Source organism: Poecile atricapillus, chromosome 3, assembly GCF_030490865.1.
Source record: "Poecile atricapillus isolate bPoeAtr1 chromosome 3, bPoeAtr1.hap1, whole genome shotgun sequence".
In the NCBI taxonomy this organism is placed as follows: Eukaryota; Metazoa; Chordata; class Aves; order Passeriformes; family Paridae; genus Poecile; species Poecile atricapillus.
The window spans coordinates 30,963,308-30,979,714 of NC_081251.1; the positions used below are offsets into that span (position 1 = coordinate 30,963,308).

The 16,407-nt window shown below is 42.5% G+C and overlaps 1 protein-coding gene and 1 long non-coding RNA gene across 2 annotated transcripts; both read right to left on the reverse strand.

The window, feature by feature from the left end:
• Positions 1-692: 692 nt before the first annotated feature.
• Positions 693-5,111, reverse strand: EEF1A1 (eukaryotic translation elongation factor 1 alpha 1). Its single transcript, XM_058835929.1, has 8 exons — positions 4,969-5,111; positions 4,054-4,244; positions 3,043-3,222; positions 2,626-2,922; positions 2,225-2,375; positions 1,776-2,032; positions 1,339-1,573; positions 693-1,095 (listed from the first exon to the last, which is right to left on the reverse strand). Exons 2-8 carry the CDS (start codon positions 4,195-4,197, stop codon positions 971-973), a joined length of 1,389 nt encoding a protein of 462 aa, XP_058691912.1. The 5' UTR covers positions 4,198-4,244; positions 4,969-5,111; the 3' UTR covers positions 693-970.
• A 162-nt stretch (positions 5,112-5,273) lies between these two features.
• On the reverse strand, positions 5,274-13,475 carry LOC131577790 (uncharacterized). Its single transcript, XR_009277281.1, has 4 exons — positions 13,417-13,475; positions 12,388-12,439; positions 10,582-10,700; positions 5,274-6,026 (listed from the first exon to the last, which is right to left on the reverse strand). It is a non-coding gene; the product is annotated as an uncharacterized LOC131577790 (long non-coding RNA).
• Between the last annotated feature and the right edge of the window lie 2,932 nt (positions 13,476-16,407).

Consider the following 16,407-nt stretch of genomic DNA (forward strand, 5'->3'; position numbering starts at 1 on the left):
TTGGTCCAAATTTTTACCTGCTGTTAAAGACAGCAGGCACACCTTGTCCCACTGTGCCATCTGGAACAGACTATAATGGTGGGTCACTCAGACTGCATCCAAGTGCAATTCTAGGCAGAAGTTTCAGATTTGGCTATTCGATGTGTTACTATTATAAATGAAAACACATGTGTCAAAGTGGTAAATTTTTTAAGAGCTACAGAACAGTTAATTCCAAAGGAAAAAAGAAAATCTGGTTCTGCTTTTGACTAGAAAAATCAGTGTACAAAATATTGGAAACCCAACATTAGATTCTTTGTAACTTTAATGTTAAATGTGTTCACACTTTTTCTTCAACACTTTTCTTGGTTTATTCAATGCATCACAGAATGCACTAAAATACTGTAACTGTTACCTGGTATTGTTACCATTAAACCATACCTTGGTTATTTGGTATACAATCCAATCTCAAAATGTTTTTTGAAGAAAGCACCAGAAAAGCTATTTAAGGCTTGGATTAGTTATATAGTAAACCTGTAGCTGAATTTTGTTCTATTCTTCAGAAACACGTAATTTTGAGTATTTGCTTTGTAACTTCTGAACATACTCAGAACAATGAGAACAATGGTAACAATGGTCCTTTTTCTTATCCCACCATGACTAGATATAGGTTTTGCCATAAACTCAACATTAACCCAAAGAACACAGAGACATAGCATTGAACTTCTGTTTTAATGGTCTCAAATTCTGTGACAGATTTTTGGTCAAGTTTCCATTTTAAAAAATTTATCAATTTTAAAGACTAATAACTTAAACTGCCACGAAACAAATGGTCCACAAACATTCCTTTCCTTCTGAAGCTTTTACGATGCATTGTAATCATTAACCAGTCTTTCGCTATTAAACTTAAATGGCCAATTGAGACAAACAGTTCTGAGACCGTTCTTCCACCACTGATTAAGACTGAGGTGGCAGCTGGTGTACAGAATTTTCATTTAGCCTTCTGAGCCTTCTGGGCAGACTTTGTGACCTTGCCAGCTCCTCCAGCCTTCTTTTCAACTGCCTTGATGACACCAACAGCGACCGTCTGCCTCATGTCACGCACGGCAAAACGACCTGAAAGCAGAAACACATTTAATGAGTTTTGTCTATGCTGCTTAACTCACAGCCCAGTTTGCAATGGCAACAGACAGGTTTGGTGTGGATGGGCCAGTGCTGCTCTGGAACCAGGCAGGGCAGGCATCACCCTTCTCCAGACTATCTCCCTGTACCAGTAAACAGTTTCACCACACTGCATCCCGAGAGCAGAAATCGAGGAGTGTCTTTTCCAGAGACCAGTAGTAATGTGAAATGCCTTACCGAGAGGAGGATAATCAGAGAAGCTCTCAACACACATGGGTTTGCCAGGGATCATATCAACGATGGCAGCATCTCCAGATTTCAGGAATTTGGGGCCATCCTCCAGCTTCTTGCCAGAACGACGATCGATCTTCTCCTTGAGCTCAGCAAATTTGCACGCAATATGAGCAGTATGGCAATCCAGCACAGGGGCATAGCCAGCACTGATCTGGCCAGGGTGGTTCAGGATAATGACCTAAGGGAACAAAGAAAGCCAAGTTAGAAGGGGGGCAACTCTGAACAGATGTGTTCTTATGAAGCCAAGGAGATTTCATGAGATTTGCTCTGATCAAACTCAATACAACTCTTATGTTTGCTTTATAGCTTATCCTAACAGGACTCCTATTTTGGAATACAGAGCTACATTCCTAACATCCCTGAAGAGCTGCAAAACATACCTGTGCAGTGAAGCCAGCAGCTTCCATGGGAGGGTCGTTCTTGCTGTCACCAGCGACATTACCACGGCGAACATCTTTCACAGACACATTCTTAACATTGAAGCCAACGTTGTCACCAGGCAGAGCTTCACTCAGGGCTTCATGGTGCATCTCAACAGATTTAACTTCAGTTGTTACATTGACAGGGGCGAATGTAACCACCATGCCTGGCTTCAGAACACCCGTTTCCACACGGCCAACTGGTACAGTACCAATGCCTGCAAGCAAGAAGCAACAGTATTACTCATTATTCAGCTCAGTGAATGAATGTCCTTATAGGGGAAAAAACCCACTTGAGACAAGAATTTTAATTTTTGACTCAGAAAAGCAGCTCTTGGGCAAGTGCCTGCATTTCTGGCCCATACATCAGCAGTTGCTGGCACGTGAGCAGCATTCCAGAAAACACATACCGCCGATTTTGTAGACATCCTGAAGAGGCAGACGCAGAGGTTTGTCAGTTGGACGAGTTGGTGGCAGGATGCAGTCCAGGGCTTCAAGGAGGGTGGTTCCACTGGCACTGCCATCCTTACGGGTGATCTTCCACCCCTTGAACCATGGCATCTGTAATGGAAACAAGCTCAGGTTAATCTGACTGCCAAATCTAATGGCACAAGGCTGGAAAAGCCCAAGTGGTACCTCATAGCATCATTTCATTTACTGTTGCAGAGTAAGAATTTTTTAAGTGCTAGGATTTATCTTGGACCATAGCACTTCCCAAACAACTATTATAAAACATGTGCATTTTACCATTGCTTAACTGGTTTTAACAGTCCGAGTTTCATGCCTCAATAGAAATAAATGCCAAACTTACGTTAGAGCTAGGCTCCAGCATGTTGTCACCATTCCAGCCAGAAATTGGCACAAAAGCCACAGTGTCTGGGTTGTAGCCAATCTTCTTGATGTAAGTGCTGACTTCTTTGACAATCTCTTCATATCTCTTCTGGCTGTAAGGTGGCTCAGTGGAATCCATCTTGTTGACACCAACAATCAGCTGTTTCACACCCAGGGTGTAGGCCAGAAGGGCATGCTCACGGGTCTGCCCGTTCTTGGAAATACCAGCCTCAAACTCACCAACACCAGCAGCAACAATCAGGACAGCACAGTCAGCCTTCAAAAGGAAAAAAAACCTTACTATAATGCTTGCATGTATTTCAAAGTACTACAGGGACACCCTAACCAACCAAGAACAACCTTCCCAAATTCCCCAAATTGTGTTTTCTTTACAAACCTGAGAAGTTCCAGTAATCATGTTTTTAATGAAGTCTCTGTGTCCAGGAGCATCAATGATGGTAACGTAGTATTTGCTTGTTTCGAACTTCCACAGGGAAATATCAATAGTAATACCACGCTCACGTTCAGCCTTCAGCTTGTCCAAGACCCAGGCATATTTGAAGGAACCTTTGCCCATCTACAGTTAACAACAACAAAAATATATTCTCATTATAGAGTTCCACATCTGCAACGAGTTTAGAAAAATCACACACTTGCTGAAGAACAAAATTTAAGGATAGTAACTGGCTTAAGACTGAAAAACACTGCTGCTCGTAAAACAAGCAACAAGATACACTTGGCACTACTGGTGAGAGATGCCAACTGTTGAACCTTATTGAACCTGTTGACAGTTTAAGGTCTTTGACAGCTTGTTAATTTCACTAATGCATCTTTGTGATAGAGCTCTTGAGCCAGAGTCCTACTATCAAGTATCCTCTACACTTTTAAGTCCTCTTTTAATTCAATCCTTGCAACCATCAACATTTTAACTTCCACTTTGCTTAACACTTGCCAAATTTCATTCTATATTCGTATTACCTGTGTTGTTATTATACAGCAAAAAGCAGTATTAGTAAACCCCCAATTTTTAAATCAGGCCATAATAGATCAACTTCTTTCTATGCAGTTTGAATCTGGCCATTTGACTTGATCCCAAATGTTACTATTGAGACGCAGCTTTAGACTACCTTCTCACTTCTTCACTTGGCTCTACATTTAACAATCTTGAGTTTTTGACACTAACACAATGGCAGTTCCAACACTTAAACACTTGTTCTACCTCGGGGACAACTGCAACGCAGCTGCCGCCCTGTGGCCACGCAACACTGAGCCACTTGTTCAGTTCCTGGGGCAGAGGCAACCAAACCGCCTCCCCGTGGCCACTGAATGCTTTGCAGTTCACACTTCAATTAAGGATCTGTTTATTCCCACAGCCCGGAATTTTGCTGGCTGCTACGGGCCTACGCACCTCAGCCGCTTCCTTCTCGAACTTCTCGATGGTCCTCTTGTCGATGCCCCCACATTTGTAGATGAGGTGGCCGGTGGTGGTGGACTTGCCAGAATCGACGTGGCCGATGACAACGATGTTGATGTGGGTCTTCTCCTTTCCCATTTTGGATGTTAGTTGAGTTCCTTCTTTCGGCAAAAGAGAATCGACACCTATAAGTTCCCCAGAAAAAAATTGGTTACGCCTCGGGCCGGGCCCGGCGGGCAACGATGGCGGCGCCACATGCGGGGCGGCCCGGTCGGGATGGCGGCCCCGCCCCGCCGGGTGAGGGGAGGAGCGAGGCGGGCGGGCCGGGGGCCCCTCGGAGCGCCCCTCGCGTCGCCCCCTCCCCGGGCTCGAGTTACCCCGGCGGCGGCGGCTGGGGCGCGGGGCGGCGGCGAGCGGGCCCGGCGGGCAGCGCGGAGGGCGGGGCCGCCCCGCTCCTTTGTGTGACTCACCCCGCCCGGGCCGCCGCGTCCTCCATTTTGTGACGCTGGCGGCGGGCAGGCAAGGCGAGCGGCCATCTTTTCATTCGGGCCCCGGCCCCCTCCCCCCCGACGGCATCCGCCGACCGTTCCCGCACGGCCCCGTGCCGCTGCCCGCGGGGCGTAAGGGGAGGCTGCCGGGCGCCTTCTGCCCCACGCCCGCCCGGACACGCCGCTCCCCCGGCCCCCGGCCAACGGGGGTGTGCGCATGGTAATCGAGGAGGACGATGCGTGGCCATCCCGCCGCCCCGCGCTTCCCTGCCCGTCCGTCCGCCCCGGTTCCCGCTGGTACCCCCGGCCCCTCCCTCTCTCTCCCCCTCCCCTCGGCCCCCACCACGCCCCAGCTCGGCGCTCGCTGGGCCTCCGGGGCGAGCGGACCCCGGCCCAGCCCGGCCCTGCGGACACGCCTCACCTGCTCGTCGACGACGGCAAACCCGGAGCGAAAAAGACCGACGGCGTGAGCGTCGCTCCTTATATACCCTGGCAGGGGGGCGGGGCTTCAGGGACACGTCACCGCTCCCGGCGGCCCCGCGGCCCCGCCCGGGCACGGAGCGCCCCCGCCCCCGTCAGGGCTGTGCGGGACCCCCGGCCCGGCCCTACCCTGCCCGGCCTGGCCCAGCTGGGGGGAGCGGGGCTCGGCCTCGTCCCGCGCTCTGCTGAGGGGCTGCGCCGGGAAGGGAGCGGTGCGCCTCCCGCGCTGGGACGGGGAGGGGGCGGGAGTGGCCGCCTTGTCCGGGAGGAAGCGGGGCAGCCCCAACCAGCCCCGGCCCCCTTCCCTTGCAGGGCCAGCGGCTCGGGCCTGGGCACTGGGGAACGTCTGGCCTGGCGTCATGGCCGGGCTGGAGGGATGCGGCAGCTGACGGAAGTCCCCGGGGAACAGCCCCCGCCGAATTAATTGTATTTCGCATTAGGGACACAAAGGAACGCAATGAGCGAGATTAGAAACGTTCAGTGAGTTACCCTGACCGGCAAGTAACAAATGTCGGCTAAACATCACGGAATACGAGATTCCCCCTAGTCCAGTCCGTTGCAAGTCTCCCAGAATTAAAGGTAGAGAAGGAGGGGGAGAGCAGGAATTTCTGGAAGCTTATTACACCAGAATAACAAGCCATCGTTTGGCTTAAAAAAAAAAGAACATTTTTTTTCCTGTCTTTGCCGTAGCATTCGAGAACAAAAGTTGACTCGTCTTAGAAAACATAGGCACAAAAATAAAAATAAAGGCGGACGCACCTCCAGCAAAGTTGAGTCTGAACTGCAAATGTATCAGTCACGGAAGCATTCAGGACGTGGGATCTCTGTGCAAGAAGCCCTGACTGCGAGAAGTGCCCCCATACTGTATTTTCACATGGGAAAACCCGCAGCCCTGGCGCATTATTTTTAGAATCATCGCAATGAGGAATCACAAACCAGCTCGCAACATCAGAAATAAAGGCCCTCGTGATTCCAGTGGATTTTCTCTGGTTTAGTCGCCTGTAAGTGATGTAAAAAAAATCCATTAAATATTCAACATTTATTCCCATTTGAGAGAAATTAATCTGAGAAACTGAACTATCTCTGTTATTTTTAAATTATCTGCAAAACTATGTAGTCCGTGTTCTTATTCAACTACATTATGTGCCTGTCAGGAATAGTTACTTATCTATAGACAACTATAATCCATTCATTTCTTGGTATGCTCTTCAGGTTACAGTTGTAAAGTATGGAAAAAGCCTCTTGTTCAAAAATAAATAGAAAAGAACACTAGCAAACTAATAAAAAAAAAAAAACAACAACTCCCTCATGCATCAACAGACATACCCTTCCACTTGACTTGAAATTTCTCTAGCTGAGATAATAAACTTAGCATCAAATTCATTAGAAAACAGTAAACTTAGTATTTAATGGTTTGCTATGGAAGTGTTTCCATGAGATATATTTTTCCCATGTGGAAGATTAAAAAGATGCATTTTGTAAAAAATAAAAAAATCTAAATATCATTAGAGAAGATGCTGAGTTTAGAATATACCTTTTACAAAAATAACCAATTTCAGACTAAAAACCTGAAAAAAGGTTCTGATATTAAACAAATGCTTTTTTTTTTTTTAAGAAAGGAAAAAAAATCTCTCTCAGGCCTTCCTATGTTTTTCAGCGGAGACTAGTGGTGGGGATGGAGGGAAGATAGAGATGGTTCAGCTTTCCTCAAAACTAACCTTCAGAGGCAGTTACTAGTCAAGACACTACATATGAAGACATAGTAATAAAAGGACAGGAAAAGGAAGGTGGCTCATTTTCTGGAAATGGAAATGCATTATTGTGAAATGGCTTGGGTTGAAGACCAAAGTGTAATATTTGGCAGAAAAGCTAGGAAGCACTTCTTTAGGGTCTTCTATAAAGTGAAGACCGTAAACACAGTTAAAAAGCTTTATTCTTCAAGATGGTTCGAAGTTACCTTCTAAAATGTGTATTTCAGTGGGGGGAGGGGGTATTTTTAAAGGACTGATTTGTTAATTAATCCATTTTCATAAAAAGGTAGTTTTAACACTTCTCCAATGTAGTCAATTATTTGTGCCTGAACAGGAAGAGGAGGAAGGAAATTCTAATTTTTTAAAGATACTTTTCTTAAAAGACTATTTTGTAAATAAAGGCTCTTAGAACCAGGTATTTCTTAAGGAAGTAATTTTTTTTGGTGGTATCTACATGGCTGAAAGCTATGAAAGCTGAATTTGTGGTACAAATTTTTAAATATGGTCCTAGTTTAAGTCTACAGCTGTTGTTTTCCCCCTCCACTTCTTTAAATGAGTTTCAAAATAATTTTATTATTTCCTCTTTAGTTTGACCAATACATGTTTTTATTCTCTCAATATCTCTCTTGCCCACTCTATTGGAAGAGCATTCCTATTATCAATCTCAGAAATATTTATACAGCTGGGGAGCTTCTGATATATGAGTAGCCTCAGATAATATAGTGGAAATGCATTCTGAAGAATCCTCTCAGCTAACACAAATAGGCCTACATTGGACTAAATCCTGTGTGCAACCAGCCTGTAAAATTTTTAGATTTTATTAATTTGGTAAAACTAATCATTTTAATATGTAATGTTTAAGAAGGAATAGAGATAATATATTTCAAGAAGTCAAGGACATTTAGGCATTGAAATAGGGTTTATTCAATCCAGACTGACTTCAGAAATAGGAGGACTTGGTGGGCAAGAATTACTTATTCTCCTTCCATCACTGGTGAGCATATGCCAAATTGAAATATCCCATGTCCACATATGTCTCCAGTGTAAGAGCACAGAGAATGCTCTAAAGCATTTGCATTGTAGGAACCTGTACAGAAACCACTGTTTTAAAAGGGATTTGAATCTCAGATCAAATGATATTAAAAGTAATGCTGTCAGTATCTAAACCAAATTTTTTAGCTGTTAAAAGTATATATTGTCTGGATTTTGAATTCACAGTAGCTACTGCAGCATTACTTCCATTTTAGCATGTGGCTCCAGCACATACTGAATGGGCTATAAGCTTAGAACACAGTCACAGCCAGTGAAAATATGCTAGGAGATAAAAGATGTGCTCACTGAGCACCTCTAAAGAATTTTAACTCTCTACCATATACATAGGAATATTTTTTTGGTCAGACTCCTGTGCAAAGATGAAGGTAAGTAGTGCTTATACAAAACTGCAGTGACCAAGGTCATTCAGGAGGTGAGCAAACAGACTTTATAAGCACAAGACTTGAAACACAGATCTTATAAATAGAGTATATCAATCTCACTATATATGAAAGAGGCACTAGAATTTCTTGAGGGCACTTTCAGAAAGTGGTGGAAAAGCAGTCCAAAGTTACCAATAGTAATTGGTGATCAGCAAAACTGATACACAGCACTGTTCTGCCATACAATTAGCCTCATACTTACTGTGAAAGGCTTTCTAATCCCTGTATTACAGTTATCATGGTACACACATTCGTCTGAGGTTCAACATAAACTACACCATGAGCCTACTGTCTTACTTCCATCTCTAAGTGTTCTTTTATGCATTGGCTCTTAATAGCAATAAAAAGCATCTACATCTGTTACAAAACCCTTTTTCATACATGATCTTAATACTTGCTACCAGTTTTTACAGTCATCTGTTTGTGAAATAAAAGAACAATAGAATAATGGTGTTATTCATATATAAAGAGAACAGACAGAAAACCTGCCTGAAAAAATGGCTTAACTGAACAGGGTGAGGTAATCTAAACTAATTGAAAAACACTACTTTTGAAAGTTACTTGGCTGCGTACAAGTAGCTGGTGTTTTTATATAAACAAAATTGCTTGGTAAAAGAAAGAGACAACAGTAAATACACTTTAAGTTACTGTCATAGTAGATAGTACAAATTAAATTCCTCCATCTTTGGAAGTTTAAGACTTGGACTGAATAAAGTCTCCCTTGTCTGATCATATAGCTGACCTTGTTTATAGATTCACAAAAGAAGGTCTTACAGTAGGAGGCGTAAGACAGTGGACTTCAAAACCTTCAAAACCGTTGAGAGTATCACTGGGATGAACAAGCAGTTACAATTTCAGAGTCTTCTGAATAGCTTAACAAAAGCCTTTTAAAAAGTCATTGTTGCCCCTGAAAGAACTATCCTCTGGGAAGCACTGCTGTTGTAGTTACAGTATTTATAATAGGTGATGGATTAATGGCTTAGAGGATAGCCTTTTTAAAAAAAAAAAAAAATCCTTTGGACAGTCTTTTCAAACCATATTTATCCACAGCATGAGAAAGCTCATTTATGATGAAAGGTTTAGTACTGGCTGAACTGTGATACAGAAGGTTTAAGATCAGACAGAGCAGTCAGATCATACTGGGATGTGACCAGAAGTAACAGTTGTATTTAAGCCCCATGTTCTGTTCTGTGGAGGTCTGCATTTGTGAGCTAGAAAATGAAAGTATTTGATTTAGAGCAGAGGTGTCCTAAGCAGGAAAAAAACAATGTCACATGTGGCTGCTTTGGTTTGGCTTAATCTGTGTTCTGGAACAAAACAGTACATGGGCAGATACATGCAGACAGTAGCTGAAACAAAAAGTGACCCTTCACTTGCAGACATCTGAAAAAACTTCATACACCTCATTAATGCTAGGCTAATGAGGCTGATGACTTGGCTCCAGGCAAAAAGCAGAATTACTAGACAGTAATGCAAAATAAAGGTGAAGGGCTGACGAGGTAACCACCATTATGGGGAAAAACATTTCTTGAAGTGGTTTTGCACTGGTATTTTTCAACACAGGCTCATTTTTACTATATCCTACCATCTTTTGAACCCCCTAAATGAATGGTAAGCCCTTCTAGTAGTTCAGGTCAAAGAATGCACTAAATGGGAGCATTTTACATTTATATATATAAATAATGCATTCTGTGTGAAGAAAATGTCCTTTACTGAACCAAAATCCACTGGGTGAGGATGGTGTGACTTTTGTTCTGAATTTATCATGAACCTCCAAAATTCCATTTTAAAGCTCTGGTCTCTTCTGCTAAAAATCATTTTGCCAAAAGCAACATATGCTTCTTCTTGTGCTGATAAGCCTGTGACACAACCTTTAAGTGGGATTTCAAATCCTCACCCATGCATCTTAGAATTCTTCTCTGAGCCCTCACAGCAACTGAGCTATGCTTGAATAACTTTGCTTAGTGTCCACTCATCAGGTTAATTTTGCTGCCCCCTCGCTATAGTAGGTTTGGAGCTGGATTGCGTGCTTTATAAAAATACCTATATAGTCCCATTGTCATCTTGCAGATCCTGTGCATTCTCCCCTTTCTGCCTCTCCTACTGACCCAAGTGAGCCAGGTGAGTAAGTTGTCAAAGAAAGAGACATTTTATTTGCTCATATAACCCCTTGCTAGAAGGGGTTTATATGAATAAATAAAACCCTGAGGTGCAGCTTATAGCTGCAAGGGAGAGAAACTTAATAAAGGTGACTTTGGAGCAGACCAGAAAAGTATGTTCCAGATTGAGCCAGTGGATGGATGGCTCAAAGGAGGAAGAAGGCCATACCTGAGACCTGGGCTAGTAATGATGGCACAGATGTATCCAGCTGTTCACTGTTCACTCTCCCATCTTTACACTGCTCTGGTTGACTCCTGGCATCACTGTGGCCATAGGCTCACCTTCCACTGCAATCACATGTACATTATTCTTACTCTGTCATAACCACAGTAACCAGACGTGGTGCAAGTCGAGTCACTTAGAAGCCTTGCTCAGATTTAGTGAATATAGCATATACCTGACATTTATTCAGTGAATTTAGATTTGAAACTATTGAACTTTGGAAAGGTTTCAGAGAAGATCTATGGGAATAAATCTAGATCTGGCAAAGTACTTACACTTGACCTGCTCAGTCTGTACTGAGTTTACTGAAAGACAGTTTGGCTTAGTTTCCATTATTCTGCAAGACAGAAAATTCTGTAAAGGAAGAAACACAAGTCTGGGCACAGACACAAGAAGGTTCAATGCTGTTGGTAGTTAAATTAAGGTAGAAATAGAAGCCACTTATTTGTAATTGTCAATGAGCAGTGGTAGCAGCTTGGTTAAAGCAGGAAGCCAACACATGAAGAAATGCTTAATATTTAATTATGTTAGTTAAAAAACCCCAAACACAATACAGGAGCAAGAACTTGATTTGAGGGGAGGGAGTGGGAACAGGAGAGACCATTTACTTAAAATTATACCTATATTTTTAGTTAGCCTTCTCTTAATACAGTCTCTGAAGTATTTGGCCAGCTATCTCAGAACCACTACTGATTATTGTGGAAAGCAATGGAACACTAAATAAGTTAGCAGAACACTAAATAAATAGAAAAAAAATCAGGAAAAGAATAATTTAAGAAGAAAAATAGGGAAAAGCACACACATGAGCTGGACAGTTATGGAACAGTTGGTCTAATTTCAATTCCTGGAAAAATATATTAGAACAAATGAACTATTTTTAGAAGATACTGGGTTGATAAGTAACAACCCCAGACTTGTTAGGCGCTGATTGCATCAAACTGATCTTGTTTACTGTGACAGGTTTAACAGGCTCATGGATGGGAAAATATGGATATCATTTAATTTAAGGGAAGATTTGATGGACAACTTGCATTAATAAGCTCAGCAAAGTTTGGACCAAACTGCATGTGCAGGAAACCAGCTGAAGATAACTTACTCAAAGCGATTGCTATTATGACTATGAAATTGACTGGTATCAAATCAGTTTCTGTGGGCACACACATTAATCCACCATACAAATATACAGTTATAAATACCTAAAAGTATAATTTTAAATTGCACACTTAGGGAGAAAAAGGGTAGGGAACACCTCTGACCACCTCAGAAGTCAAGAACATTACTCAGAGTAATGTGGGCAGGTAAAGAAGAAAGGGCTAAAATAATTAAGAAATAAATTAAGGTTAATATTTGTCATTTGTAAGGAAGAGTACATTCCAAAAACACAGGAGAAGCAGCAGTTACTCAGCAGTCCTGTATAAAGGGACCTGAGGTTAGAGTGGATCACTAATTGAACATGAGTCAACACTGCCATACTCTTGTGAAAAAAGCAAACATACCGAGGTGTATAAACAGAAGTGCTGTAAGATATGTAAAATAAACCTTTCATTTTACTTAGTACTTATTAAAGCCTCTGCTGGGATACTTTGTCCATCTTGGGAATGATGCTTCAAGATGATATCTAGAGGTAAAAACAGTGGAACAGATTTTGTGGGCAGCTGGTGGAACCTCCATAATTACCCAACTCTTTAAAAGCACCCAGGTACCTAGCAGGAATGGTTCAAGTATCAATAATACTTACTGATAGATACATACCCAAAAGCCTCTTCAACCCTTAATTTCCATAGGTTTACATTACTTAGAAGATCTGTGAAATCAAAAATGAATTTCTTATACCATAATTCTTGGTATAACAGCTTAGTAAGGGAGACTTTCCTTGACTTCAATGTACTTGTATCTGCTAAAGGTCAGTCTCTTTAGTTACAGGTGTCAATCTGAATGGAAATTCACAAATATTTCAACCAATAATCATGCATCTTGCTGTATAAATTACATCTTTCACACTAGATGATTAAGAACATTTTTCTGAAAACCAAGAAGGTGGCATAACATAACTAAGAGAGATGTGGGAGGAAATGGAATAGTCAGTCCTAAACTCTAACCAATAAAGAGCAAGACTAAAAATGAAAGATGGGAGGAGAAATTTTATATCACAGACTCATCCTGCCATTGCATATGGCAGATTATGTTAGAGCTGTTGGGAACTGAGTACATTCCTGGCCCTGGCTGTTATAAAGCATTCATTCTGTACTAATTTCTTATCAAAATGAAATGCTGGAAAACATGTTTGGTTTCTCCAGCAGTTTCTAAACAACATCCAGAAGAATGTTAAAAACCAGTGCACGTGACTTTCCCACGGGCAGCGATACCCTGGCAGGATCTATCAGCTAAGCAGAATTACGGGGGAGGTCACTTCACACACGCCGCTGCTCCTCACAGTCCCCGCGAGAAACAGCTGCTGTAGTTTTGCAAGGCAGTCCTCAGAGGAATGGCATTTCAAAGGTTAAAAGCTTGTACTACACGTTGTATAAAGTAGACTTCGGCCCCTTTAAACGCGGGGCAGGTGTTGAGTCAGCTCTTTGCACTGAGGCCAAATCTCACAAGGCCAGGGAGCCAGGGCTGACAGGACATCCCGCCCGTCCGGCTACCAAGCCAGAGGATAGCGAGGGCCAGGCGAAGGGAATACGAACTGTAAAAGCCTGTGGCTATCCCACAGGCGAGAATAAAAGTAAGATACTTAAAAATACAGTACGGGTTAGAAGAAGATTGCAAACCGGTTCATACCAGCGAGTCATGTGTTACTGTCCTCTGCTGCCTGAAACAGGAACACTCCTACTCTCAGCAGGAGACAGCCTGTGCTGCTGAAGCTGTGAATAGCACTCAGGGATCCCCTTTGTGCAGAGCAGGAAGAGCTAGGAGGTCTATCTCAGTTACCGGGCAGTCTCCAAGGCACACTCTGTGCAATTCCTAAGGCGACCTGAAGTGAAAAGCACACTCTGTTTTGAATTTGGAATGCTGTTTCTGATTTAGCACAGAGGATATTAAATCACTGCCCAGCTGTTTTATGTACATATATTCTAATTCACCACAGAAAACCTAATTGTGTGTAAATGCTATGTACAGGTAGGAATACTGCAATAATAAAACATATAGAGGCACACACAAGTAGTGGCTCCCCCACTTCCCCCCTATCTGAATGGGGCCCCTGACCATCTAAGGTGGGGGTGCATGTGAGTGAAGTGGCAGTTGTAAAGAAATGCTGCTTTTTAGAAAGTAAATCTTAGCTCCTTGTCTAAGTTTAGCTCTGTGGAGTCATCAGAGACAAAGTGAGGTATCACTATTTATGGGAAACAGTTTATACTTGCCCTGCAAGCTAATGCAGTCCAATTTACCTCACAAAGCTGTGCAGTGAGTCATGAGACCCAGCAACATTCACACACCCATACGCACCACAGAAGCAGAGACTCTGGCTCACTTGCTTTTCCCTTTCCTTCTGGGATATTCTTGAGAACCATTAACAACAATTCAGAATAATAACATTCCTATGAATCAGATAGTGACTGGTGTCAGTAAAACAAACAGCAACATAGAGGATATGAAAGAAAAAAGAAAAATCTTTTCCAAACTAAGCTTTTAATTTCTTCTTTTCAGCATATATCCAAGTTCAGGAATTTGAAAGGTATTATTCCATGTCAAAGCTAAATCTGTGCTGCTGGGAATACCTGCCAGAAGAATTGTTTTTCTCCTCTATCAGTTCAAAGATTTATTGCATTGGATCTAGCACATTGTATAGTTGAAAGGGGAGTGGGAGCAGTGAAGCTATTCACAGGAAAACTTTCACTTTGTTTTTGTTTCCTATTCAATCATCCCGTTGACCAAATTAACTTAATGGCCATGTGATTCCCTGATTCAACCCACTGGATGCAGGATATATCATTTAGGTGTCAAGGCTCAGTTACATCAGCTTAGCTACAAAGTGAAATTACTCTCTCATTTATTCTCTCGACTAAGCCATTATAACCATCAAGGCAGACCTAGGCTGTGTCACATACTACACACATTTCTCAGAAGCTCAGACCTGCAATTCATGATTAAACCTTGTGAAAATACACTTACCTCTTTCAAAAATATTTGAGTATTTTTCCATTATTATTTTGGTTTTTCCACTAATTCTGAAGTATTCATTATTCAGCAGAGTAGTCAATGGTAACAGACACAAAACAACTTAAAAAGTTTACAACAATACTGAATTACTTCCCACTATGTGCATGACGAGGTAACACCAGACCATCTTAGTCATCTTAATGTGACTCTGATCTTGTTGTCTCTATAGTCTCTGAATTCTGAGTTCTGAACCATGAAATGTGTGGTTTTTTATTTTTTGGATTTTGCTTGGGTTTTTCTCCTTGCTATAATTTGTACAGTGCCTGCTAACAGGGGCAGTGTACCCTCTCAGAGCTTACAAGCAACAACAGACAACACCCAGTTACATCCACTGATCTGTTAATAGCAATATTCATCAATTACATTGCATCATGTATTAATTATCTTCTACTCTATTCTTTTAGTATGTTAAAAAAATAGAAAAAAGTTATCAACCACCATTATGTATTTACGCTGTATTAAGGTGTATCATTGCACTGATATTAAGGAAATTTCCCTGTCCAGCCCTGCAGGAGCCATCCTGGCAGTCACACTCACCCACCTGAGCTGGGACTGAGGCCCCTTAGCAGCTACACCCCCACACTCACAAAATCACACCAGGTTTCCTCACCTGATTGACCACAGGTGTCCCATAACAGAGTCTCAGATGTCCAGCTCCTTAAAATAATTAAAATCATGGTGCAATAACTATATAACAAAATAACAGCTCGAGCTAGTGCCTCCGAGGAAGGACCCTGAACAAAGCAATCCCTGAACTTTTATATCCTCACAGTCCAAATATGAAGAAGCCTGGGGGTTGTCAGCTCCTGCTGTATCTGTCAGTGTCCAGTCCCCCGGCTGTGCCACAGGTCCCAGGGCCCTTTGTTGTGCGAAGGGTCGGCAGTTCCCCAGCTCTTGCCTCGGGCTCTCCCCACCCAGAGCTCAACCTCCGGCTCCTACTGCAGCTGCACACCGAGATACCCGCACTGAATGGATTCCTCAGCACATCCTTTAAGCAGCAGTTGTCAATACTCTGTGATCTGTATTCTTAGGTAGTTTGTTTTTTTTTTTTTTAAATGAATCAGTACACTTTGGATTTCAATTTTACAAACTCCCTTCTTCCATATTCTCTTCCTGACAATTATCAAAATTATATTAGTCCAGTGACTGCCTAAACCACAGCCTAAGGTGGGGGTAGAGGTGATGAGAAATTACTGCAAAAGAGATAGAACAGAGACTTTTTTGGATTATAACACCAGCTGCCTCAGGGCTTCCTTTAAAAGCAATATGAAAACCAGCTATGACAATAATCTGTGCCATGGCTTTGACATTATGATTTCAGCCAAACCAGCAGTTTCCAAACTGTTGCCAATGCATCTTCAGTGTGTCCCAGAATGGCAGCAGTGAAGTGTCTCACATACTTTCTCTCTGGTGAGGCTTAAAGGAAAGGAACGAAGACCACGCCTGGAACACAGGCAACACCTATATCACATGCATCAGAGGGCCTCTCCTATGATACAGGGGCATATCAAGTTACCCATTTCTGAACATGACCAGAGTACTCAATTTAAATACAGAAAGTGCAGACTAATTCAAAGTGAAAGAGAAACCACAACCTGCTCAAAAAACCCC